The 26,757-nt window shown below is 37.4% G+C and overlaps 1 protein-coding gene across 2 annotated transcripts in view; it reads right to left on the bottom strand.

Annotated features, from left to right (window-relative positions):
• The window catches only part of MIS18BP1 (MIS18 binding protein 1), a 58,076-nt gene that overhangs the window by 4,316 nt on the left and 27,003 nt on the right, over positions 1–26,757 (bottom strand). For both annotated transcript variants that reach the window (XM_010341103.3, XM_074393993.1), the window contains exons 9-14: positions 24,640–24,791; positions 23,771–23,864; positions 20,405–21,239; positions 10,645–10,817; positions 9,627–9,784; positions 2,865–3,013 (exon numbers count right to left, since the gene is read on the bottom strand). In XM_010341103.3, coding sequence (XP_010339405.1) covers positions 2,865–3,013; positions 9,627–9,784; positions 10,645–10,817; positions 20,405–21,239; positions 23,771–23,864; positions 24,640–24,791 — 1,561 coding nt within the window. The remainder of the gene's footprint in view (positions 1–2,864; positions 3,014–9,626; positions 9,785–10,644; positions 10,818–20,404; positions 21,240–23,770; positions 23,865–24,639; positions 24,792–26,757) is intronic.

Below are 26,757 nucleotides of genomic sequence, written 5' to 3'. Positions count from 1 at the left end.
AAAGGTTGCAGTGAGCCGAGACTGTGCCCCTGCACTCCAGCCTGGACTACTCCATCTCAAAAATGAACAACAACAACAACAAAAACTACCAATGAATAGGCCTAGCCAGTTCTTCAGGGTCAGGAACTGATAAAGTCTGTTATCAAAGAGATCTCTTTGAAGATGAGTTTTTCACTTCTGAAGTGATACAACTGTTTCATTACTGAAAACTGTAATGAAAAGTAAGTCAATTACTACCACCAGTGAAGAAGCCTAAGAAAATCACTTTTTTTTTTTTTTTTTTTTTTTTTTGAGACGGAGTTTTCGCTCTTGTTACCCAGGCTGGAGTGCAATGGCGCGATCTCGGCTCACCGCAACCTCCACCTCCTGGGCTCAGGCAATTCTCCTGCCTCAGCCTCCTGAGTAGCTGGGATTACAGGCACGCGCCACTAGGTTTTTTGTATTTTTAGTAGAGACGGGGTTTCACATGTTGACCAGGATGGTCTCGATCTCTCGAGCTCGTGATCCACCTGCCTCGGCCTCCCAAAGTGCTGGGATTACAGGCTTGAGCCACCGCGCCCGGCCTAGAAAATCACTTTTTAAGAAAAAAGTTTTGGATAATATAGATTCATGACATAAGTTGAGTCTGATTCCTATTAAAAAAGTGATAAAAACTGACAGAAAACCCCCCCAAAAACAAAAACCAAAAACTCCCAACCTATACTGGTGTCATTCTACAACCTAGAAATAATAGCTGGTAATATGTAAGTTAAAAAATTTCCTTCCTTATGAATTTGTTATATAAAATTGGGATCATACTGAAGGTCGTTTTCCTAGCTTTTAGAAACTACTATCTTCTGGACATTTTTCTGTCATTAAAAATTCTTCTCCAGCCTGGATAACAAGAGCAAAACTCTGACTCAAAAAAAAAAAATTTCTTGGAGACACAGTTTTTTAGTTGTTTCATATTCCATTATATGGACAAATCTTCATTTATTATTTCTTTATTTTTGGATGTTTAGGTCCTTCTCAAACTTTCAGTATTACATTTGTGATGAACATCTTTGTTCATACAAATACATGCTTGTCTAAATCCCATATTTCCTTAGTGTTTAATAAAATTCAACAGCCAAAAGAATGAATATTTTAAAACTTTTGATGATTTGGCCAAAGTGCTTATCAAAAAGTTTGTCCAAAATTGTACTCTCAATATGCTTTCACCGGCACTAAATACTAAAAAAAAATAAAAAATAATTTGTAGATGTCCAGGAAAATTATATTTTTTTCCAACAAATGCAAATTAAAATTTGCTTGCTTCCTGAGATTACCGAATAGTTTTTTTCTCCGTCATTATCATCTTGCTTCTGCCTCTCATTTAGTGGAAACTGCTCTAAGGTCAGCAATGGCCTCTTACTTGTCAAATGGAATAGCCTATTTTCCGGCCTCATTCTTACTACTTTCCCTCTTTTTTTCTTCGACATTTTACTGTTGGCCACTCCTACTTTTTTCTTGATTTTATTTTTATCTTTCAAATTGTTCCTATAATCACATGGTTCAAAATTCAAAAGCCCCCCCCCTCCTTCCTCTAGTTATTTTAGTTCTTCTCCTTAGAGATCACCAACGTTTTCGTTTCTTATGTATCCTTTGAGATGAAAGCAATTACACACACACAAATATATATATATACACATATGCATACACATAGCTTCTATTTACACAAACAGTAGTGTGTTATTCACTGCATCTACCTTTGTTTCATTTAATATACCTTAGGCATTTTATCATAATAGCAATTAAAAATATCTTCATTAATTTCTTTTTTTATGAGACAGGATCTTGCTGTGTTGCCCAAGCTGGGGCATAATTGCCGCAATCACAGTTCACTGCAGCCTAGACCTCTGGGACTCAGGCAATCCTTCTACATCACCCTCCCTAGTAGCTGGGATCACAGGCTTGCACCACTGCATTCTGCTGTTTCTTTTTGTAGAAATGGGGTCTTCCTATATTACCCGTTAGTCTTGAACTCCTGGGCTCAAATTATCCTCCTACCTTAGCCTCCCAAAGTGCTGGGATTACAGGCTTCAGCCACTGTGTCTGGCTCTTCATTAATTTCTATGACTACATAAAGGACCAGAATTCATATTTAATTAGTCCTTATTTGATGGATTTTTTGAGGTTTTGCTATTATAAACAATGCTACAATGAATAAGCTATACATTCATAATTTTACAAGTAAAATTCCTAAGTCAAAGGGCATGTGTTATTCATAATTTGGATAGATACTTACAGATTGTTGCTGCAAAGATCACACTAATTTACCTTCTCACTAGCAATGCATGAAAATTAACAATGCATTTCTTGTGAACTTGTAGGAATGCTGTATATATTTGGGAAATCAGCCTTTTGCCTGTGACAAGTTGCATATATTCTTTTCTCAGGTTGTCTTTTGTTTGTAGTGGTTGGTACCAGGTTAGGACATTTGTTAGAACATTTTCTTTTCATTAATGGCTAATAGGTTTTATATCATAGTTAGAAGGAACATGATTAATCTGGTAATATAATTCTCCAAAGTTTCTTTTGGTTGTGTGTGTGTGTGTTTGTCTGTGTGTATTTATTTTAGTTTTTACAGGTAAAACCTCGATCCATTTCAAATTTATCCAGCTGTAAATGTGGGTTATATTACAATGCTATTTACTGAAAAGCACTCTGATTTGATGAAATTGTCCATCCTTAACTTCTAGAAATTATACATTCTTGCTTTTTTTTTTTTTTAAAAATAATAATGATTCTTCCCATTACTGGCATCTATGGTCCTCATGAAATGTTTAAATGTTTCTCACTATTCTGATGTAGAGAATTAACATATCATATGCATGAATATTTACCTATTTATGGAAGCGAGCATTCCAGGACTGACGTGCTGACCCTGAGGAGTTTTTGCCAATGGAAAGACATCTGATGATGGAGTTGCTGGATTTTTGTCCATATTTGGTAGAATATCATCATCATCTTCACTGTCCTGGAAACTTGGCAACTAGAAAACAAGTATTTATTATCAGCAGGCGCCCATAAAAATATATTTTCTCATTATCACAAAATAGTTTTTGGTAGGCTGACAAGTTGGTTTTCCTTCTTACAACATTTAAAAACAGTAGTAGACAATTAAAAACACTGGTAGTAGGTGGAGGAGTAGAGGCTAGAGGAACTCCATTTTAGATGCTAATCTACCATGCTGACTTCTGATTAACCCCAGTTCTGGAAATGCCTCTAAGATTTCTACTTCTATGTACTTATTTTCTAAGGAAATCTTGTCCTTAGATCAAAACAACCTTCATGTTATCGTATGCAAACACATACTTAACATAAATCCTGCCCTTAGGCAAACTCCCTATGGTATATAAACCCTGGGTCTAGGGGAATAACAGTGTACACATCCACCGTGAGGCCACCCAAGAGATGGCTTCTGCCCAAAAGTCTCTATTAAATGTTTCTGAGAAACTGGATTTGTCACCCTCTTTATTCAGCCTGTAACCTTGTAGCATGCTTCAAACCATTTTCTAAAACTTTTTTCTTCCTTTCTCCCTAATTTTAAGACATAACTTTGAGATAAATTGCCTATGTGTTTCCATTCATCTTGAAATACAGCCTCAAAATGTGCTGTGAACCTTCATTCCCTTTCTTTGCCCAGTCTATGCTCCCATGCCCTATGCACATGTATTTACCTAGATGCTTTTTAAGCATACACCATGCTCATTTATCTGGTTATATATTTCTTTAGAAGCTTCAGGGGCCGGATCTGGGCACAAACCGGACACCTCGAGAATTCTCTCCCCAGTCAAGGCCAAAACTCACTCCCATTAGAAATTCACTGCAAGATTTACAACAATTAATTTGTAACCTGGTTGGGCCCAGGATGGTGCTGGCCCCTTCACCAAATGGAATATTTCCACATAAGCTGTTGGAGAAGATTGAGCCACCTGACACCTCCTGCATTCCAAATGCTCTTCCTTTATAAACCCCTGTGTTGAATTCTACAAATTGAAGACTGGAACTTTTGGAATTCCACCCATACTTCTCTTTGCTGGCACAGATAATAAAACTCTATCATATCTTGCTCTTGTTATATTGGCTTCTTTTGACAGGTGGTGAGTAGTTGGACCCCTATGCTGGTTATAATTTTTGGTGGCTCATACAGGGAGCCCTGTGTATTCATTCACAGGAGGCTGCAGACCCACCTATCTGATCTTCTGTTGGATGGAGCCACGGCCTGCGAGTGCCAGCTGCTCATGGCTAGCTGACCCTTTGGCAAGAACATTAGGGGAGCTTGCAGCAGCTGCCACAGTGCCTTTGTCTCAGGCAACTTTCCCTCCCTTTCTCTTTCTGCCACAGCATCTGCTGCTTCCAAAGCTTTGCTGACACAAAGAGTGTGATATTTTGAAGAAGACAATAAACACTGGAACTGGATGAGCTGTTGATGTGCACCGAACCTCCCTCTGCCTCTTTTAGGGTGTTGCTGGGGCTCTGCTCTGTTTAGACTCAGCTGTTAGTGTCACCATTTGGCCATGCTTATGCATTAATATTTGTGGCACCCTCAGGGCTTTGCTGGCATTGGACTCAGTCCCATGTGGAGGAGCATTTGAAACCAAGGCAAGGAGTTTGGAACTCTACCCAGCCGCCCTTAACTGGGGATCTGTTTGGAGGTTTGGTGTACCATTTGTTTGTCCATGTGTATGGCCCCTAATCTCTCTCTCCATCTTTTCTATTTCTCCCAGCTCCACCCTCCTGACTACTCTGCAAACAAGCCACAAACAGCCTAAACTCCCCTGAGCCAAAAACACCCTTAGCTCTCTCCAGCTAGAAACATCTAACCTTGACTGGTGACTTGTGGAGGTGGGAATGTTACAGCAGGTAAGCTAGTCAGGCATAAGCAGGAAATCAGGGTCTTGCCACCCCTCACCAGGAATGTTAGGCAACCATCCCATGGTCAAGCTCTTGTTAGCTGTGTCTCTAAAATAATAATAAATTGCAGCCAGCAGCAGGGAAAGGCAATCTCCCAATAAATAAAACACCTAAAACTGGTGATGGGCAGCTTCCTGATAAGATCTCAGGAGCTTGGCAAGTGGGCTCAAGTAAGTGCAGTAAGAGGCAAAACGGAGGAGCTGAACTGCTACATAACTTTCTAGGGACATTCTACCGGTAAGGGAAGAAAACATCAAGTAAACCTGCGTACAAATCCAATAAGCACACTCTCAAGTGCTAGCAGGCCACTGGGGACGCGGACAGCCCACCTCAAGGTTAGATTTGGGAGAAGAAACACAAGAACTCCAGAAGCATGCCAACGTGTAAACCTCCAACTCACAAGGTTAAACCACACACTTGTCCTTCAGGTCACCTGCTTGGCCCTCTTCTGAGAGTACTTTCCTTCCTTTTGTTTCTGCTCTAGAGTTTTAAAATAAACTTCCACCCCTGCACTAAAACTTGCCTTGGTTTCTCCTCCTGCCTTATGTTTCCTTGGTCAAATTCTCTTTTTAAAAATTTTTTGTAATTATTATTAAAAAAAAACACTAAGCATTGAAATGGGATTATATTCATTTTTGAAAAGATGTTTATGCTGGGCACAGTGGCTCACACCTATAATCCCAGCACTTTAGGAGGCTGGAACAGGGAAATCACTTGAGGTCAGGAGTTCAAGACCAGCCTGGCCAACATGGTGAAACCCCATCTCTACTAAAGAGACAAAAATTAGTGGGGCACAGTGACATGCACCTGTAATTCCACCTACTTGGGAGGCTAAGGCAGGAAAATTGCTTGAACCTAGGAGGTGGAGGTTGCAGTGAGCTGAGACCATGCCAATGCATTCCAGCCTGGGCAAAAAGAGCAAACTCCATCTCAACAGTAATAAAAAAAGTAGCCTGGCGTGGTGGCACATGCCTGTAATCCCAGGTACTCACAAGGCTGAGACAGGAAAGTCACTTGGACTGGGGAGGCGGAGGTTGCAGTGAGCCAAGATCATGCCATTGCTCTCCAGCCTGGGCAACAGAGCAAGAATCCGTCTCAAAAATAAAAAATAAATAAAAATGTCTTAATTACAACACCATCTAAGGTTGGATGGACCAAAGGGAGTCCCTGCTGGTCCCTCAACATTAAAAAAAGTTCCAAATCAGTATACTGTATTTCCCAAATGTGGAGAAAATTAAAAAGCCAGAAAGTAAAGATTACAATGAGAAACCCCACCTCTAATTGCCTGGGTCAATGGTTAGACTAATTAAGACTGGGAGAAGGGTTCAAGTCGCTTGGCTCAACGCCTGGCTAGGAACCTAAAACCTTTTTCACAAGAAAGGGCAAAATGGCCTAGGGGTGGAAAAGCAAAGTTCCTGGAACTAGAACGTAAAATGTAAGGGTTGACAGGATTCTGAAAGTTAGATTCTGTTTATACAAGTTTTATGTAAAGTAGTTGTGTCCCCTTTACCTAAACGTTTTATGGAAACAAACATTGTATCTCACTGGTGAATGTTTCCCCTACCTCATACTGTAAAAGAGAAAATATGTAAGTCTGCTCTTTGAGCAATATTAATTGGACATGCTAAATGGGAACCAGTTAAGACTGCCCGAGCCCACAGAGTGTACGGAAGAAGCTGCAGTACTGGTAGGGATAAATTCATCACTTGATAGGCCATTTCAGTCAAAGCCGGCATATAAAATAACCCATGTCTCCAAGGTGTCCTAGTACAAAGGAAAACATATTCTTACTGAAAATCACTGGGGCTTACAGCAAAAGTCCGTCAGTACCTCCCAGCAGAGACTAGTGGGACTTTAGACTGAAGAATTTCACTTGAGGGACTTTTACTGCCTTGCTATGGGTTATTACCTGAAGCTACCCCTATGACTGAAGGACATAAAATGATCCTGACACTTGAAATATCTATGCTGTGTGAGGTGATGTCAGGGAAACACTGTAATGGGAAGAGCAGTGCCCAGAAACATGCCATAATGCAATGGAAACAATTTCTACAGGGTCATGCTACTAGAAGAGTAGGAGGCAGTATGAGCAGAGAGCCTTTTTTCCACTAAGACTGACTGCAACTGTGTGAGAAGCTGCTGGATTCCACAGTACCCAATCAACAGCTCTCATATGATTAACAACTGCTTGGTTTGTAGATGGCATTTCCAACATGTTGTCCAAACCTTGTTTTGAAGGCTGCAACTCTGATTAAAGAAGAGCCAAGAACACCTTTTTTTCTTCTAAGCTATTTAGAGCTTATAGGAATTGAGTAAAGTATACTTTTATAAGCAAAATTTACCTTTCACTCTGAGTTCTCCAAAATCTGGAAACTAACTGTTACAAATTTTTATTTTGTAGCAATATAGTGATTTTCAATAAGAATATGTTTTCCTTTGTACTAGGACACATTGGAGACATGGGTTATTTCATATGCTGGCTTTGACTGAAATGGCCTGTTTTCAAATGTGACCATCTTGCTTTGAGAAATTGAGTTTAGCTTTATAGAGCTGTTAAAAAGCCCCTTGGAGAGACTGGTCTGGTGTTTTGACTACACAGTTTCCTTTACAAGATTCCTAATCCATGCTAAGTTAAGCATGTCGCTATCTGACAGGCCTAGGAATCTCAAGTTATTTTTATACCTTGAGAAAAGAGGAACTCACCCATTTCAATTATGGTATTTAAGCCCTGAGTCTGTGGGTAACAGTGCAGGGATCCATCATGCTGAAGCCACCTGAGATATAGCTTGTATTTGCAGCTCTCCATTAAATATTTTTCTCTGATAAACTGAATTTGTCAGTCTCTTTCTTCAGCCTCTCAGCTTCCTTAGCCTTTGGGGATAGATCTGCATATACCTACTCACCTTGGAACAAGGACAGCGCCTTAGCCTTTAAAGACTTAATTTATCTTGTGTAAAACAGAGATAATAACACCTACTTCTAAAGGTTATATAGACCAAAGGTCAGCAAATGTTTTCTGTAAAGAAGCAGACAGTAAATACTTTAGGTTTTGTAGTCCAATCTCTGTCCTAACTACTCAACTCTGCACTGTAGCATGGAAGCAGCCATAGACAATATGCAAACAAATGGGCATGCTTGTGTTCCAATAAAATTTTGTTTACAAAAAAAGGTGGTAGGCTGGATTTAGTCCACAGGGCCATAGTTTGCTGCCCCTTCATATCAACAGAAAACAAAACTATGATTCACTTACTATCATACTTAGCACTTAGTAGGGACCCAAGCTGTGTTAAAACTATGTCATAGAAAATGAGATAATCTGTTGCTACTTCTACTTTAGTTCTGTTCTTTATGATGCTACTATTGGATTTAGGCTAAAATCTACATATATAGAACCTGCAATGATGGTGGGATAACATAGAGGGTACAACCCCTAGTGGCCCCTAGTGTTGTGAAGAAAACATTGTCAGGGCCCCTGATGGCTCTTTTAAGACTTCCCTCTGTAACCTGTATAGCAAAAGGCGGGCCCAGCAAATGGTGTTACTAAACTCTGTAAAGCATAGTGTAGCCTTTTAAAATTGAAGATGATTTAATGACAAGAAATTGGTGGATGAAAAAATGACTTTATGTCTAGCTCACTAACACAACTATTTGAATTTTTATACTCCATAGTCCAGTTGTCTATTATCCACACATGTTTGCATTACTTAATATTCTTAACATTTATATTTAAATTCTAGAAAGTCTTAAATGTATATTTAATATCTGTATTGTATTTCACTGTGTTTATGAAAAACACCTTTATTGGAGGTATAGATTGTTTTCCAGTTTTTTGCTGTAAAGATAAAACTGCAATAAATATCTCTGCAAATATTTTGGGCTTTGGATTTCTTAGAATAACTCTCAAGAATAGAATAAATCTTTATAGCTTTTTGTAATATACTGCCATAATGCTTTCTTACTAAAAGGTATTAATCAATTTGTAAACCCACTGATGTATGACTGTATCAGTATCACCATTGCTTCTGTTAGCAGTGGATATTTTAACTTCTTTTTAAAGATTCTATAATTTATACATATAATTTATTTTACTTTCTGGGATTACTAGATAAAATGACTTCCCCAACTGTTTATTCAGCCTTTTGAATTTCTTCTTATTCACACTTTTCCTGTGATCCTGGTACTTTCTGTTATTCCAGTAACATTTGAATGAGTTCTTAGTATTACAGATAATAGCTTGGTTGCATTTGCTGTGAATATTTTATGCCAATCACTGAACTTTTTAGTTATGCTACTCTTCATATACAAAAATTCTTTCATACATTCAAATCTTTCAATATTGTGCTACTATCACTTAATCCCTTCTTTCAATTACTACACAGTGGATAATTTTCATCACCTTTAAAAAAAGTTTGGTAGTATATTAAACTTTAAATACATATGTTTGGTCTATTTCTAGGTTTACTTTACTATTTGATTCTACAAACATTACCTTTGAACCAACGAAAGTGCAGACTCTGGAAACGAGTAAGAACAGCATGTATCAGCAAATCGTTTGCTATAAGACTACGATCACGTCTAGGGAAGCTACTGATCCTTGGCCTATTAGTGATGAACACTAACCATACAAAAAAAATGAAAGATGCAAAAATTAATACAGATAAAGAAAACAATGATTTCATGCCTCTTACCAGTATTCTTTGATGTAAAGATGTTGTACTGAAAAAATCATCATGGTCATCTTTTGGCAACTGTTCCAGAAAATCCCTCATCTGTTGCTTCCTTTTAAGAGTTCCCACTTTGGCAGTTATCTTAATAGTTTGTTTCTGATCAGCATCGCCTCTCTTGCCTTGAGTAGCAAAACATTTTGATAAGGATTTGGTTATTTATAGTAACTGCTCTATAAAGTTAACAGCCTTTGCAAGGTCTAAATTGTGCATTCATGTTAAAAAAGAAAAACATTCAGCCTCGGCTGGGCTCAGTGACTCATGCCTGTAACCCCAGCACTTTGGAAGGCCAAGGCAGGAGGAATGCTTGAGCCCAGGAGTTTGAGACCTGCCTGGGCAATATACGGATACCCTGTCTCTATAAAAAATAGAAAGAAAGGAGAGAAGAAAAAAAAAAGAAAACCTATTATTTTACAAGTCTCCTATAGAACAAATGATCATTTCTACACTGGGATCTGAGATTTGTGCAATATGATTAGCCCACATGATACTATGCCTAATTTGATTTTGCTAAAATATATAAACCTTACTGAATTACAACAGGCATAATGGGTGCTCACTAATGCTTACTATAGAAATGCTCTAGCATAATACACCTTTTACTTGTAATCATGGACAAGAGTATATATAATCCTGGGACTATGACATTTTTTCTGAGCTTTCTCATAAATTACTTGGGGAATCTGACCCAAGTGGCCTTTTTAATTAAATCCTTAGAACAATAATTCAGATACTGAAATATCTGGATCTAACTGCAGAATTCTTAAAACTCAAAGCACAAGGCTACTACTATACTACTACTGATGAAAGTAGCAACCTAGGTTAAGAATTAAAAATTAAACAGATGATTTCTGAAGTTCTTTCTAGCTTTAATATTTTAAGAAAATATACCTATAAACAATATTCATGGATAAATATACATCTGATTTCAGTGATCAGACATCAACACTGAGCACTAGGAAAAATCTACTACGAAGATTACCATTTTGGTCTTTGGAATTGGCTGGCTTTTTCTTAGTGACATGTTTCTGGGATCGTTTTCCTCTGTGATTCTCCATGTATTTCCTCTGGCATTCTTCAGCAGATCGAGAACCGACAGCTGCAGCTACATTTGACCAGAAACCAGGTTTGTGCTTTGGAAGAGATGCAAATGCACTATGGAAGATCAAAACCAATTAAAGCATAAGAAATTCAAAACCAGTGACAGTAACCTCTTAAAAGCATATCACTGAATTAATGAGATTTACTGGGATGAAGGAATTAGTTTTATCAAAACCATTCTGGATAAAATTAGGAAAGATATTCACTCCCCCCAATAACTTACTCTAGTGCTTAAAATATGAAGATGTAATTCTGCATATCTAGTAGATGTCTAAGTATTTTGATGTGCTCTATTAAACCTGCAAAATGACCCATTTTTTTTTTCTAAGTACAACTAATTGAAGATATGGTTTTTTGGGAGATTCTGGCATGGCTAAATTTTCTACCCTGTTATCTTAAATCTTACTGATGGTAAGTATATTGAACAATAAGCTTTTAGTTCTCTTATACAGTCTAGGTTATAAGGTATTAAAACGTTTTATGCTTGCTTTCATTCTGCTATACTTTGTAGAACTCAGTATTTTAGATACATACTCTCTTAAGGAAAATGAAAACTGAAATAGAGAAAACTGTAAGGAAGTCCCTAATTTAACATCTGAGTTACATTCTACAAGTTCCTCTGTAAATGATTTAGAACCTGATAAACATATTACCACCCCCACTCTCCCCAGAAAAATATTTTACATATAGTGGTTAGATGGACAATTTAGCCAGAAAACATCTATGTAACTCATCAATTAGCCTAAAGGTGATATTAACAATGTTATTTCAACTATACCAAGTCTTTATTTTTATCTGTTTCTTTGACAAAATATTTTTATTTTTACTTGGATTCCAATTAGTGGATATTGGTTTCATGTAGCAGTATGCAAGAAAATTTTTAATCAGCTCTCTGGGGTTAAACAGCCCTTCCTTATTTACAGAGTATGACGATTTCCACAGGGTAAATACTCCCACTGTGGTTGATTTCAAGCTACCAACATGTCACTGACTGTGGAATTGATAAAAAATGTGTCACACATTTATTAATTCCACAGTCAATGACATGTTGGTAGCACACAATTATACATATAGTATTTCCACCATACAAGAAAGGTGAAGAGCCTCAAGAGCATACATAATAAAATGTAAAATAATTAGGAAGTAATGAGTTTTGAGCATTATGTTTTAAATAATTTCAAGTTTATATAATTTAATTTTTCATGACAACACTCAATTTGTAAAACCCCAAAATGTAACAATCAGCTTTTATGAACAGCTACCAGTTGACCACAGCGTACTATTCCATGCAGAAAAGAATACTTATGGGCACGAAATACTTGTTAATTAATCTTACATAATTAATCATTCCACAGGTGTTCTAAAGTGAAAATCTAGAAGGACTTGGGAACTTAAGCTTCCCTATTTGTGTGTGTAGCTAATTTCTAAGTCTAGGACTGTATTACAGCTCAATGTGGCCTCCAGCTTCCAGGCTCAGGCAATCCTCCTGGACTCTGCTTCCTTACTGGTTGGCACTACAGGCACATATCCCACACCCATTCTTTCAGTATTTCTAAATATGGCCTCTTCCTTTCTACTTTTGTGTATGCTATTGTAAGGTCCATTTGTCTTGAATCTTTGGCTTAAATGATTATTTATTGATAGAGGTTAAATATGTGTCCCTACCCAAGTCTTACATCTAAATGTAATCCCCAGTATTGGAAGTGGGGCCTAGGGGAAGGTGACTGGATCATGGAGGCAGATTCCTCATGAATTATTTAACACCATCCCTCCTGGTACCGAACCTGTGATGAGTTCTCGTGTAATCTGGTCATTTAAAAGCATGTAGCACCTCGCCCCTTTTTCTCTTGCTTCTGCTTTGGCCATGTGATGTGCCTGTCCTCCCTTCACCTTCTGCCATGACTGTGTTTGCTGAGGCCTCCGCAGGAGCCAAGCAGATACCAGCATCATGCTTTCTGTACAGCCAGTAGAATCATGAGCCAATGAAACCTCTTTTCTTTTTCTTCTTTTTTTTTTTTTTTTGGAGACAGTCTCACTCTATTGCCTAAGCTGGAGTGCAGAGGTACGATCTTGGCTCACTGCAACCCAAGTAGCTAGGATTTCAGGCATGCACCATGATGCCCAGCTAATTTTTCGTATTTTTACTAGAGACAGGGTTTCACCATGCTGCCAAGGCTGGTCTTGAACTCCTGACCTCATGATCCACCTGCCTCAGCCTTCCAAAGTGCTGGGATTACAGGCGTTAGCCACCACGCCTGGCCAACCTCTTTTAAGTTACCCAGTCTCAAGTATTTCTTTGTAGCAATGCAAGAATGGACTAATACATGGCTGGCACTACAAGTGCACACCTCCACCCCCCATATTTCTAAATATGCCCCTTTAATTCCTACTTTTAAGTACACTCTTCTATCTAAAGTGGCTTAAATAATTCTTATTTATCCTCAGATCTTAGTTCAAGTACCAGGCTTAAATTAGATGAGACTGCCCTGATATATATATTATTTTTATAAATTTCCTACAATGATTATGTGCTAAATATCTGTCTACCCTATTCAGTTACAATCATGATGAGGGGTACAAGGCAGTGGACTGTAACTGATAATCACTTGAGGAGCCTACAACAAAAATGCAAACATGCAAATGAGTAAGTAACATAAGCAGATAGACTCTACTCCTGAAGATTTCAATTTAGTAAGTCTGAGATGTCATTTGCATTTCTTCAAAAGGACCGCCTGTGATTATTTTGCTGTGTAGGCAGGATTGAAATTGCTTTTATGTTGTTCATAAGAAAGAGAATCACATATAACTGAGTAGTTAACAAAAACAGGTAATGACAGGGAAAGGCTTCAAGAAGTAGGTGACATGTCAGATACAATTTGAAGAATAGATAAAAATATAACAGGTGGACAATGAGGCAATAACACTGGCAAACAAATGAAGATGAGGAACTATGACATTTGGTTAGGGAATGCCAAACAATTCATATTCATAGTATGATAAATTTGAAAGTAATGGTTGCAAATCAGCTTTGAAAAAAACTAGAAAAGCATACCTAAATTCAGGCAGCCTATACCTATCTTAACTGTATGCACTTCTAACATGAATTTTTAAAATTAACAACCAGTAAAGTTGACTTTTTGGTATGTGGTTCTATGAATCTTCACATATAGACCTGCATAACCGTTATCACAAGTGGTTACCCAGAACAGTTCTGCCACAAGGAAAGAAATCCATCATGCTACCTTTTTGTTGTCACACCTTCCCACAATATTAACCACTCCAATTCCTAATCTGTTTTCTTCCTCTCCAGTTTTGCCTTTCCCAGAATGTCCTATAAATGAAATCATATAGTATATAACCCTTTTAGTTGGCTTCTTTCATTCAATATGCCTTTGAAATTCAACCAGGTTGTTATATGTATCAATAGTTCTTTCCGTTTTCTGCTTAGTTATCCACTGAAAGAATGTATCATAATTTGTTTATGCAGAAAGTATGGGAGAAACCAGAGAAAGGGAGGAGATTGGCACAGCAACCCTTTAAAGTTGATGAACTCCTAGGCCCATCCTGCAAAATTTTGATACATTTTCATTTTTGTTCAGTTAAGAATATCTGGCCAGGCTGGTGGCTCACACCTGTAATCCTAGCATTTTGGGAGGCTGAGGAAGGTGAATCACTTGAGGTCAGGAGTTTGAGACCAGCCTAGCCAACATGGTGAAACCCCAACTGCACTAAAAATACAAATTAGCTGGGCATGGTGGTGCACACCTGTAATCCCAGCTACCTGGGAGAATGAGGTAGGAGAATTTCTTGAACCCAGGAAGTGGATGTTCCAGTGAGCCAAGCACCACTGCACTCCAGCCTGGGTGACAGACCAAGGCTCTGTCTCAAAAAAAAAAAAAAAAATTTTTTTTTTTACTTTTTCTTGAGCCTTCTTCATTGACTTACAGATTATTTATATGTATTTACGTATAAGTTATTTAATTTTCAACCACTTGGAAATTTTCCTTTTATTGATTTATAGTTTAATTCAATTATCAGAGAACATGCTTTGTATGATTTCAGCTATTTTAAATGTGTGAAGATGTTTTATGATCTGGTATATGTTCTGTCTTGATGAATGATCAAACCTATCCTTGGAAATAATGTATTCTTTTTCTTGTTATTGGGTGAAATGTTCTGTAAATGTGAATCAGATACAAATGACCGATGGTGTTATTCAGTTGTATATCCTTGCTAATTTTCTGTCAACTAGTCCTATCTAATACCAAGAGATGAGTAGATTTGACTATCCTTGCAGTTTAGTCCGCTGCTTTCAATTGTCAGTTTTTAACTCATGTATTTCGAGGTTTTACTGTTAGGTGCATATACACTTAGGAATTTTATGGCTTCCTTGTTACTGACCCTTCTATCGTTTGTAATGTCTTTCTTTATTCCTGATAATTTTCTTCCTACTAAAATCTATTTTGACAGATATTAATACAGCCACTCAAGCTTTCTTTTCATTTTTGTTTATATGATTCTTTTCTATCCTTGAAATCTACCTACATCATTATATTTAAAGTGAATTTCTTATATACAGCTTATAGTTAGATCATGTTTTAAAATTCATTGTGACAATGTGTCTTTTAATTGGTATATTAGCCCATTTAATTTAATTATGCTGGATTTAGGGCAATCATTTTATTATTTGTTTTCCGCTTGTTCCACATAAAAATTTCCTCCATTTCTCTTCTTTTTTGCCTTCTTTTGGGCTATTTGATTTTCTGGTATTTTAATTTATATGTTTGAATTTATCTCTTTGTTTCTTTTTGGAAGTTGCTCTAGGGATGACATTAAATATATTTAACTTCAACAGTCTGCTTAGAATCAGTATTTTACAGCTTCAAGGGAAATGTTAATATTTTTCTTTTAGTAGGTCATCAAACTGGTTGTATCCCAAGCTATTCCATTCAGTCTACTATCATTGTTGTTTCAGTGTCAGTTTCATTTTTCAAAGCTCTTCAGTACTATTAGGATCTATCCTGTGTGTGGGACACTGAGTAGCAAGCCTAGAAGCTAGGTGTGGTCTAGTTTCAGTTAGCTCAGTTTAGTTCAGTTCTCAAAGACTTTTATATGCTCTTTAGGACCACGTCCACCTATGTACAACTCCTGGGTAGGCACAGAAGTTCATAAACAACTTTATGGGGTTGCTAGTTTCTCTCTCTCTGTGGTTTCTGGCTCCCCGGAGTTTCCCTTGTCAGTTTACTGGCCAGAAAGCTTGGGCTTTCATTACTCTGTTCTGCTGTATGCTTCACACAACTGAATTTTTGTCCAGTACTAAGCAACAGCCAACAGAAAAAGAACAGAAGCAACAGATACTTGACTCACTTTTTTGAGACAACCAATCCTAATTGTAGAGGAGGTTCTCATCTCTCTGAGTTTTAGATATACCTCAGCGCCAGCTGATAATGTGATTGATTGTAGCCCCTGCAGGATTGCATGGGGACTGAGCTAAGAAAAAAGATAAAAGAAAACTACGGATTTCCTCCATTGTTTTTTAGTGTTAGAAGTCCTCCTTTCCGCTCCTTCACCCAGAACTGGAGAACTAGAATCTCATTGATGATTTAGTGGTACTTAAAATTCCAGTCTACAATCGACCTGCTATTATTTACTTTTTTAAGTCAACAAAAAGGCGCTTCATGCATTCTGTCTAGGTTTTTTTTTTTTTTTTTTTGGGGGGGGGGGTGGGGAACAAAATTTCGCTCTTGTTGCCCAAGCTGGAGTGCAATGGTGCAATCTTGGCTCACTGCAACCTCTGCCTCCCAGGCTAAAGCTATTCTCCTGCCTCAGCCTCCAGAGTAGCTGGGATTACAGGCATGTGCCACTATGACCTGCTAATTTTTGTATCTTTAGTAGAGACGGGGTTTCACCACATTGACAAACTGGTCTCAAACTTCTGACCTCAGGCGATCCACCTGCCTCGGCCTCCCAAATTGGTGGAATTACAGGCATGGGCCACCACACTGAACTCTAGGTTTTATAGGTGCACAGAAGAAATGGAGTGGAGTGTATTTATTCCACTTTACTGGGAACTGGAATCTCTACAGTTCAGGTATTGTAAAATCTCTTCAGATGATTTGAATATACAGTAAAGGTTAAGAAGCATTATTACAAGGAAACAACAGGGGATATAGCTGGAAAGGATAATCAAGACTATAATATGGAGTGCTCTCAATGCAAGGCAGAAGAACCTTTACATAATCTGAAGATTAGTTAGGAATGCAATGAAAGTTTTTGATCGGAACCACAGCTATATATAAAAGACTAACCTGGAGATGTATAAAAAAGGTTACAAAGGCAAAAAGAAGAAACTACAAATAAGATGACTTCTATAGTTCAGACAAAATACATCAAAGACTTAAAAGGGTAGCGTCAAGAAAGAGGGTGCAGACAGAATGACTCTGGAATAGCTTTTTGGCAACTAATTGAATTTTTTAAAAAATCAATAATGACAAAGAATTTAAAAGAGTTGGTGGAAAGAATTATATTCCCAAAAAACAAACAAAAAAAGAATTACATTTCCAGAAAAAGAAATGTTAGCAAAGTAGGCAAGCAGGGGAAAATAAGTTTGCTTTTGACATACTATGTCAGACCCATAGGTGAGGTTTATATAGTAATGCCCAGCAGGCAACGGAAAATACAAATCTAAATACAAAAATTCAGGGCTAGAGATACAGACTGGGGACTCAATGTATAAAAAAAAAGTTAGAATTTTGTGAGGACAAAAAATCACTGAGGGGATTCTACAGCAAGAAAGCAAACAAGAAAAAAATTGGGGGGGAGAATAAGAAGGAAGATTACCTTTTCTACTTGAAATTAAGACAGAGAAGGAATATTTAGAAAATTAAAAAAGGAAGAGTACAATTTCACAGAGATGCTCTAGGAATAGTATTTAAAAAGGCAAATACAAAATGAATTATGATTGTTGTAAGGCTGGGGAGTACACAAGGCAGTAGAACACGAGATGTGGTATAGTTTTGTGTTCTTCTCGCCTTTATCAATCATATCTTCCTTTCTTTTCACTAGATCACTTCCGTCAGCATACCATCATACTCTGGCAACAGCCATCTTAACCAACAAATTAGCAAGTAAGCAACCAAACATCTTCCTTTATCTTCACATTCTCTTCTATTATCTCTGCATTTTCTTATTTCCCATCATTGCCAAATTTCTTATGCTTTATATCTACGTTGTCTCTTTACCCTTCAATTCACTTTTAATCACTCAACTATGATCTGGTTTCCAATACTATCAGACCACTGAAACGTAAATTTATGTAGCCATATCCAATTCTTTCTGTTTGTTTGTTTTTGAGACGCAGTCTTGCTCTTTCGCCAGGCTGGAGTGCAGTGGCACAACCTGGGCTCACTGGAACCTCTGATTCCCTGGTTCAAGCAATTCTGCTTCAGCCTCCCGAGTAGCTGGGAATACAGGCATATGCCACCACACCCAGCCAATTTTTGTATTTTTAGTAGAGACAGGGTTTCACCATGTTGGCCAACATGATCTTGATCTCCTGACCTTGTGATCCACCCACCTTGGCCTCCCAAAGTGCTGGGATTACAAGTGTGACCCAATATGCCCAGCCACCATATCCAATTCTTAATATACCTGATTTAACAGCAGCAATGGGCACCACAAATCACTCGGACACTTTTGAAAGACTCTCACTATGCATCTCTACAATACGACTTAGTCCTGAGTTTTTCCCCCCTTATTGGCCTGCTCCTCTCCCTCTTTTAAATACTTTTCTCAGAGCTCAAGATTATGCCCTATTCTCTAATTTTTTTTTTTTTTTTGAGATGGAGTCTTGCTCTGTTACCCAGTCTGGCGTGCAGTGGTGTGATCTCAACTCTCTGCAACCTCCGCCTTCAGAGTTCAAGTTCTTCTCCTGCCTCAGCCTCCCGAGCAGCTGGGACTACAGGTTCATGCCACCACACCGAGCTAATTTTTGTATTAGTGGAGACAGGGTTTCACCATATTGGCAAGGCTGTTCTCGAACTCCTGACCTTGTGATCCACCCACCTCGGCCTCCAAAGTGCTGTGCTGGGATTACAAGCATGAGCCATGGCACCCGGCCTATGCCCTTGTTCTCTTTACACCATCTCCTTATATTTTCTCATCATTTCAATCTACTGGATTCAAATACCATCTTTATACTTACTAAAGTTATATTGTAGCCTGGAACTCACTGAAACCTGCCTCTTAACAGACAATCCAAATAGAACATGTCTAAAAAGAAACTCAATTGCCAATGTCAACTTATCCTTTCCTCAAATATTTCCCACACCACGATCTACCAAGTTATTTAGGTCAGGTGCCACACAATTGGTAGAATTATCTGTATTTGATACTGTACAAATATTGCTAGATTTAATCTGATTTTCTCCATCTTTACAGCTCCCGTATCAGTGCAGACCACAATGGACTACTCCAACAACCCCACAATTAATGCCTTGTCTACTTCCCCAAAGAAATCTTCTTAAACTGTATCATGCCATCCTTAAATGTCTTTTTATTACACCTAAAATCAAAAGAAAAACAATCTTAAGCATGACCTGGAAGGTTGTGCCCAATATGGTCACAGCCTCTTTCTGTTCACATCTCAAGCCATTCCCCTACAGCTCATTAGGCTCAATAACAGTAGTCTGATTTCAGTTCCTCCCATATCAACATTTTCCTAGCATTAGGACCTTTGTTTACGTTGTCCTCTGTTCCTGGAATGTGATTTCTCTAGTTCTTCCTATGAGTGACACCATATAATCGTTTGATCTCCATTTAAGTTAACATCAACCAAAAGAAAGCTTTCCTGATAATACTACCTACAGTTCCCCGTATCAGCTGCATGTTTGCTTCCTTCACAGAATATATCACAATTTATTAGTTATTTTTATTTACTGGCTTACTTTTGTATTATCTATCTTCCCTATTAAATTGCTCCTTGAGGAAAAGAACCCTGTCTATTTTATTTCTGTATCTACAAACATTCTAAACTAATTAGTATATAGAAGTACCCAATAAGTCAATGTTGAATGAATGAATGAAAGAGCAGGTTCTTTTTTTTTTTTCTTAAGGCACAGAGCTAATGGAGAAAGAGCAGGTTCTTAACTGACCTTTACTTGAATTTCTGTTCTAAGTATAAAACCTTGAAAAAAACCATCAATTTGAAACTGTTTTATTCCCTATAAACGAAAGGAAAAAGACTACATTAAGTAACCTGCAAATTTGAATTCAGCTTTATGCTTTTGTAATAGTAAAGTTAATTATAAACCATTTCTTAAACTACGAAGCTATGTGAGAGTACCATTTGGCTACCTTGAAATATTACATGGGAATGAAAAAAAAGTCACCTTTGCTTTCCTCATACATAGGCTTTCCTCACACTTTCCTCATATTAGAGATGACCACAAAATACCACTAGAAGTTATCTGTATTCTATCTCCATTCCCTATACAAACTGTAATTTCTCCCCATTTTTTTGGGTGACATCTTCCATGTTACTTGTCAGAAGTCATTAATTCAAGCCCTTATTGCTGTTTTTATGACTTTAACTGTTTTATGGCTGCTCTTTAGATATTTCAGAATCAAATCTAAATACTTACCAATGAAGTTTCTGTAACTCCTCCTCATTCCATTCCTTATCCTGAATTAAACCAGGTAAACATTCTAAGGAATGAATATTTGACTTCTCAGCTCCTATTGCCTCAGTAATTGCAAACTCTTTCCTAACACAAGACTTCTGAAGAGTTTCTTTGACAGAAGGTCTAGCTTTCTTTTGTTTAACATAAAATTCATTTTCACTTTCTTCAGTTTCAGGTTCTGAAATCACTGGAATATTACTTGTGGTATTTCTTGTGCTCTTTCTCAGGTGAACCACTGCTTCTTTGGTATTTCTTGCATTGGTTTTCTTAACAACTCCAGCTTTCCTTTTAATTTCCTTTTCTGTTTCACTTTCTTCAGTTGGCAAATCTGGTGAGGACTGATGCTTATAAAATGACATAGCTACCTGATTTTCTATTTTCTTCAATTTTGGTAACAACTTGGCATTTTTCTTAGAGTCAGAGGTGAGGATTTGCTCCTTTTCAAAGTTAGGTATTTTTATTTTCTTGCTGACACTAAGTAAATCATGTTCATTGCAATCTTCCTTCTTTTTACTTTTATGACCTTCATATGTATTTTCTGAAGTCCCCATGGCCTTGTTGACAGGACTTTCTTTTTGATGCTCTGGCATTACAAAATCTGTTACTGCTTTAATGGTGTCAGAGGACAGATTATACCTCATGCATCTTTGCTCTATCACTTTTCTAGATTTAAGTGGTGTTACTAAAATACAAGCTTTTCTCTGATTGATGGTGATGTATTTTCTTTCTTCATCTGGGACAAACTGTCCCCTTGAGGTTAGAATGTCAATGGATATATCCGATTCTTCAGTTGTCTCTTTAATTTTGTAAGACAAAAACCAAAGACCAAAATCTCAAATTAGCTATAAACAAATATAAGCAAAGAAAATATATTTTCACAGTATACCATTTTTATCCCAGAGCTACACTATATACCCTCCTGTCATATTAATCTTTCTGAAGCCCAGGTCTATTCAGACCACTGTCCCTTCAATTATAAACATATACTATTGTTTATACAAACCTGTCAGTGACTTCTCACAGTATTCTAGTAGACATATAAATAAGCTCCTTTGCCTGGCCTTCCACATAGTTCCAATCTCTCAATGTTCTCAAAATCTCAACTATATTCTATGTTTAGAACTACATCACTTGCTATTTCTCAGATTTTCTTGGTTCTTAACTTTCATCAATGTTGTTCACTCTACTTTGAAAATGTTCAGGCCTGGCATGGTGGCTCATGCCTGTAATCCCAGCACCTTGGGAGGCTGAGGCAGGCGTATCACAAGGTAAGGAGATTGAGACCATCATGGTGAAACCCCGTCTCTACTAAAAAATGCAAAATATTAGATGGCTGTGGTGGCAAGTGCCTCTAGTCCCAACTACTCAGGAGGCTGAGGCAGGAGAATCACTTGAATCTGGGAGGCAGAGGTTGCAGCGAGCCGAGATTGTGCCACTGTACTCCAGCCTGGGCGACAGAGCAAGACTCCATCAGAGAGAAGAGAGAAGAGAAGAGAGAAGAGAGAAGAGGGGGGGGGAGGGGATGGGAGGAAAGGGGAGGGGAGGGAAGGGAAGAATGTTCTTAACTCATCTATGAACATCAGTTTTATTCTCTAACCCACCTAGTGTACAAACTTGTACACATTCCCTATACTGAATGAAAACTCTCCTGCAAGTTTCCAGAATACTTTAAAATAATGCCATGTTTGACAGTGAGTCCGGTACTATAATTGCACACTTGTCTTTCAATCAGACTGGAAAAAATTTTTAATGGTTAGAACTTTATCTTTACATTTTGATTTTTTTTTTGCTGAAACCTTACTAAGTATGTATTATACGAGCTGTGCTAGTTAGGAAAACATGGAACTCCATCTGCATGGCTCCACTTTCTTTTTTTTTTGAGACGGAGTTTCGCTCTTGTTACCTAGGCTGGAGTGCAATGGCGCGATCTCGGCTTACCGCAACCTCCGCCTCCTGGGTTCAGGTAATTCTCCTGCCTCAGCCTTCTGAGTAGCTGGGATTACAGGCACACGCCACCATGCCCAGCTAATTTTTATTATTTTTTAGTAGAGACGGGGTTTCACCATGTTGACCAGGATGGTCTCGATCTCTTGACCTCGTGATCCACCCGCCTCGGCCTCCCAAAGTGCTGGGATTACAGGCTTGAGCCACCGCGCCCGGCTCATGGCTCCACTTTCATTGTCAATGATGTGTTAAAGAAACATACCAAAACTGAATCCCCCAAACGCCATGAAATACAGAACAAGAAAAACAGAACCTGAGAATCTTATATCTTGTCACTAAAGAAAGCAAATAAAAATGAGAACAATTCACCAATTCAAAACCTAAGTAATGAGAAGTCAAACTAACTGAAACTGACCTATCCAACTGTAATCAGAAATACATGTAAACTGCAAATCATCCCACCAATTGTCATAGAAACGTATTATAACCTCCACATATTATGTGCCATTGTTTACAAGATGACTGACAAAATGAGACTGATGGATAATACTGAATGCTGGGGAGAAAAGAAGCCTCAATTAACCCATGGAAAAAGGTACTAATCAAAATAACTTAGAAAGTTTCTACAAGATTTTCCACTGGCATCATATATCTTCAAATTATGAGAGAAGTATTTTCTTCTAATTCCTCATACAAATCCAATTCAGATGTTCAGTTGGGAATTTGAAAAATTTCAACATTCTAATTCTGAACAATACTTCCATTCAGAATATCTGTTAATTTTAATAAACCATTTAATAAAGATCCAGCTGTCTTGGATACTTTAACCCAATATGCATAAACTAATCTAAGTATCATCGTTTTCCTATCTTCTTCTTCAAACAAATAAATGTTCTTCACTTTCACTTTTCACTTACAAGAAATAAAACTGAAAAAATGCTATGAAACTAATGGCTTTAGCGCAACATGAAATTGTAAACTTGCTAATGTTTAGAGGAAAGGCTCTAAATTATGGCCTGCAGGATTCTAATTAAGCCACTCTGAAAATCCACACTTAAAGAAAACAAAATTATTGTATTAAATTCATAAAAGGATTCAGTCTTTACACATTCTGTAACCATATTTTAAATGATAATTTTGTGATCTAAACAAATCTTTTAGTACCCAGATTAAAGAGCGCAAACCTGTAAGTACAAGTGGCATTTAAATGGGTTGTTTTATTATGCAAATCATCTTATGTAAAAATAGCAAAACCAAACATTTAAAACCATTAAATATTTTGCCATTTTACACTAGGAAATTACAAGATCAGTTTTATCATATAAAAACATTTCAAATAGTAGCTTTCTGCTTATCATTAAAAAACCATGAAAAATATATTACCTTGCTTCTGACTTTTTATTAACCTTTCATTTGCTCTTTCACCATTTTTTAGTTTCTTTGAAGACATTTTATATTCTTTTTTTCCAATTAATTCCTTCAAAACAAAAACATAATTAGCTTTTATTTCAAAACTACTACCTAAACATGATCTGAAGTATTTTCATAGTATGCATCAAGCATACAAATTTTTAGGTACTTACAGTTCCAGAAATTTCACTAGTGGACACATTCAGAAACTCATTTGCCAGAGCTTGAGTGCTACGAGCAACATATGGGTATCCATTATCCTATATATTTTCCTTATTAACTTAATATTTTGTGGTTTTTCAAGTGCTTTTAAAAATATACTTTATTTAATTTAAGCTTTTCTCTAAAAGCTAAAACTTTTATTGTTGCCTGCATTCTGTCAATGAGAGACAGGGAAAATAAATATCAAGACATTCAGTCTCCAAGTTAATGAAAAGCGGATACTTAAAATAACATAACTCATGGAAGAGTGCAGCTCATGCCTATGATCCCCAGCACTTCAGGAGGCTGAGGTGGGTAGATCACAAGGTAAGGAGTTCTAGACCAGCCTGGCCAATAGAATAAAACTATGTCTCTACTAAAACTACAAAAAATTAGCTGGGTGTGGTGGTGTACGCCTATAGTCCCAGCTACTCAGGAAGCTGAGGCAGGAGAATCAACTGAACTCAGGAGGCAGAGGTTGCAGTGAGCAGAGATCATGCCACTAAACTCGTCACACACACACACACACACACACACACACACACAGAACTCATGTCCCTGATATGGTCCCAAACCTTTTCACTAGTAAATCACCCCTCTAAATATCAACTTGTACTATGCAGTGTACAATAAAGCCTTACCTGATTAGATAACCCATATCCTCCTTCATTTTGAATGGTATTATTTATTTGGTCATCTGGGAACCTTAATGATGGCTTACTTTGGCAATTACTGTGGCACACGTTTAATTCTGGAGCCCCTGGCAACTCACTGTGCTTATTATTGTTCAGTTCTATGAATGCAAAAAAACGGAGATCTCAGTCAATGATTATATAAAAGGTAAGCTGCTTTTCTACATGAAGAATTAACTTTGAGGCTAGATGTGGTGGCTCATGGCTGTAATCCCAGCACTTTCGGAGGCCGAGGGAGGAGGATTGCTTGAGCCCAGTATTTCAAGACTAGCCTAGGCAAAATAGTGATACACTGATTCTACAAATGATAAAAGGTTGGCGCATGCCTATGGTCCCAAATACTTGGAAGCTTGAAGTGGGAGATCACTTGAGCCAGGGAGGTCACGGCTGCAGTGAGCTATGATTGTGCCACTGCACTCCAGTCTGGGTGACAGAGCAACACTCTCAGAAATAATAGTAATTTTGAAAAAAAAAAAACCTGTCTAATTAATGTCACAAATATTTGTTATAATTTGACTATGATATAAAGCAATTTTATTTGGACAGAATCACTCTATATAGGGCTATATTTTGTTCAAACCACTTTTCTTCAAAAATAAAAAAATAAAAAATAAAAAAACCTAGACAGCCATATTATTCATGACCCTTGTTTTGGCTCTCCTTTGTCACATCTAAAGATAAGGTTAATCCATTTTGTGAGTAAAAATTCATCCTAATTGCACATCAACAAAACAGAAAGCTAATAATTGTTTCTCTCCTATTTCTTCATGTATGAAGAATTATGTTTCAACTAGTTTATGTATTCCAATGTATAACTAAATTTCTGCTAATTAAAATTTTGAGCAAAACTAAATTATACAGTATATATGTTCAACAGTTACTCAGCTGGAATTCTAGTTAAGTTAAAACAAATTCATAAAAAGTATAAAAACATTTTTTGTTATTCTTCTGGAATCTATACTTTAAAGATATACTGACTAGTCCTTGCTCTTGAAAATATTACCATATAATGAAGGAGGTTTCTATTATGATAAGTCATTTATCATATATTCTTGTAAGTGTAATAACAGAGATAAAGTGCTCTATGAGCAACACTATGATACGCAAGTACTTTTTAGGCAAATCATTAAAACACATACATACAGTTACATTATCTTAAATTAACATGGGTTGGTATCTTTACATCGCCTTAGCTATTTAATGTTAGACGTGGTTTTGTTTTTTTCATGCAAAGTGTAATGATACTAAAATTATTAACAGCTCCAATCACCACTCAAAATTTATGTGATATGAAGATAGAGTCTAACAGTTTCACTAAACAAAGATTTAATGAATCATACTAGAAAAATGACACAACCATAACAGAATACAGTAATATCTGCCCCTAAACTAAGATCCCTGGGGGCAAGGGGTTTCATGTTGTATTCATCTCTAAGTTCCTACAACTTTACATAGACCAGAGTTCATGGAAAGCATTTTCAAAATGCTGAGGCCAGGTGCAATGGTTCATGTCTATAATCCCAGCACTTTGGGAGGCCGAGAGAGGAGGGCTGCTTGAGGCCAGGAGTAGGAGACTAGCCTGGGCAACATAGTAGGCTCTCATCTCTACGAGAAATAAAAAGCCAGGTGCAGTACTGTATCCCTGTATTCCCAGCTACTTTGGAGGCTGAGGTGGGTGGATCACTTGAACCAAGGAGGTCGAGGCTGCAGTGTACCACGTACTCCAGCCTGGGATAGAGAGTAAGACACTGTCTCGAAAAAATAAAGAAAGATAAGAAAGCAAGCTGAATGATTCTCCTTTGGACACAACTGATACGTAAAATAATTCACCAAGCTTTAGTCTTTTAAATTTGTATTAATTTCTCTTGCCACTAGTTTTCTTAAACACTTTACTAATAATATTCACAATTAAGCTCAAATCCCTAATAAGTGCTAGCGCTAAGTCAAATGGAATAGATGAAGACATAAGAACCAAGACTAAAGACTAACAAATAATTAAAAGTGAGCTATCCAAGCACTTTGGAGGCCAACGCAGGTGGATCACCTAAGGTTGGGAGTTCAAGACCA

This window comes from Saimiri boliviensis, chromosome 2, assembly GCF_048565385.1.
Source record: "Saimiri boliviensis isolate mSaiBol1 chromosome 2, mSaiBol1.pri, whole genome shotgun sequence".
In the NCBI taxonomy this organism is placed as follows: Eukaryota; Metazoa; Chordata; class Mammalia; order Primates; family Cebidae; genus Saimiri; species Saimiri boliviensis.
The sequence above is the reverse complement of the archived record's forward strand: the minus strand, read 5'-3'. Positions and strand labels throughout refer to the sequence as shown.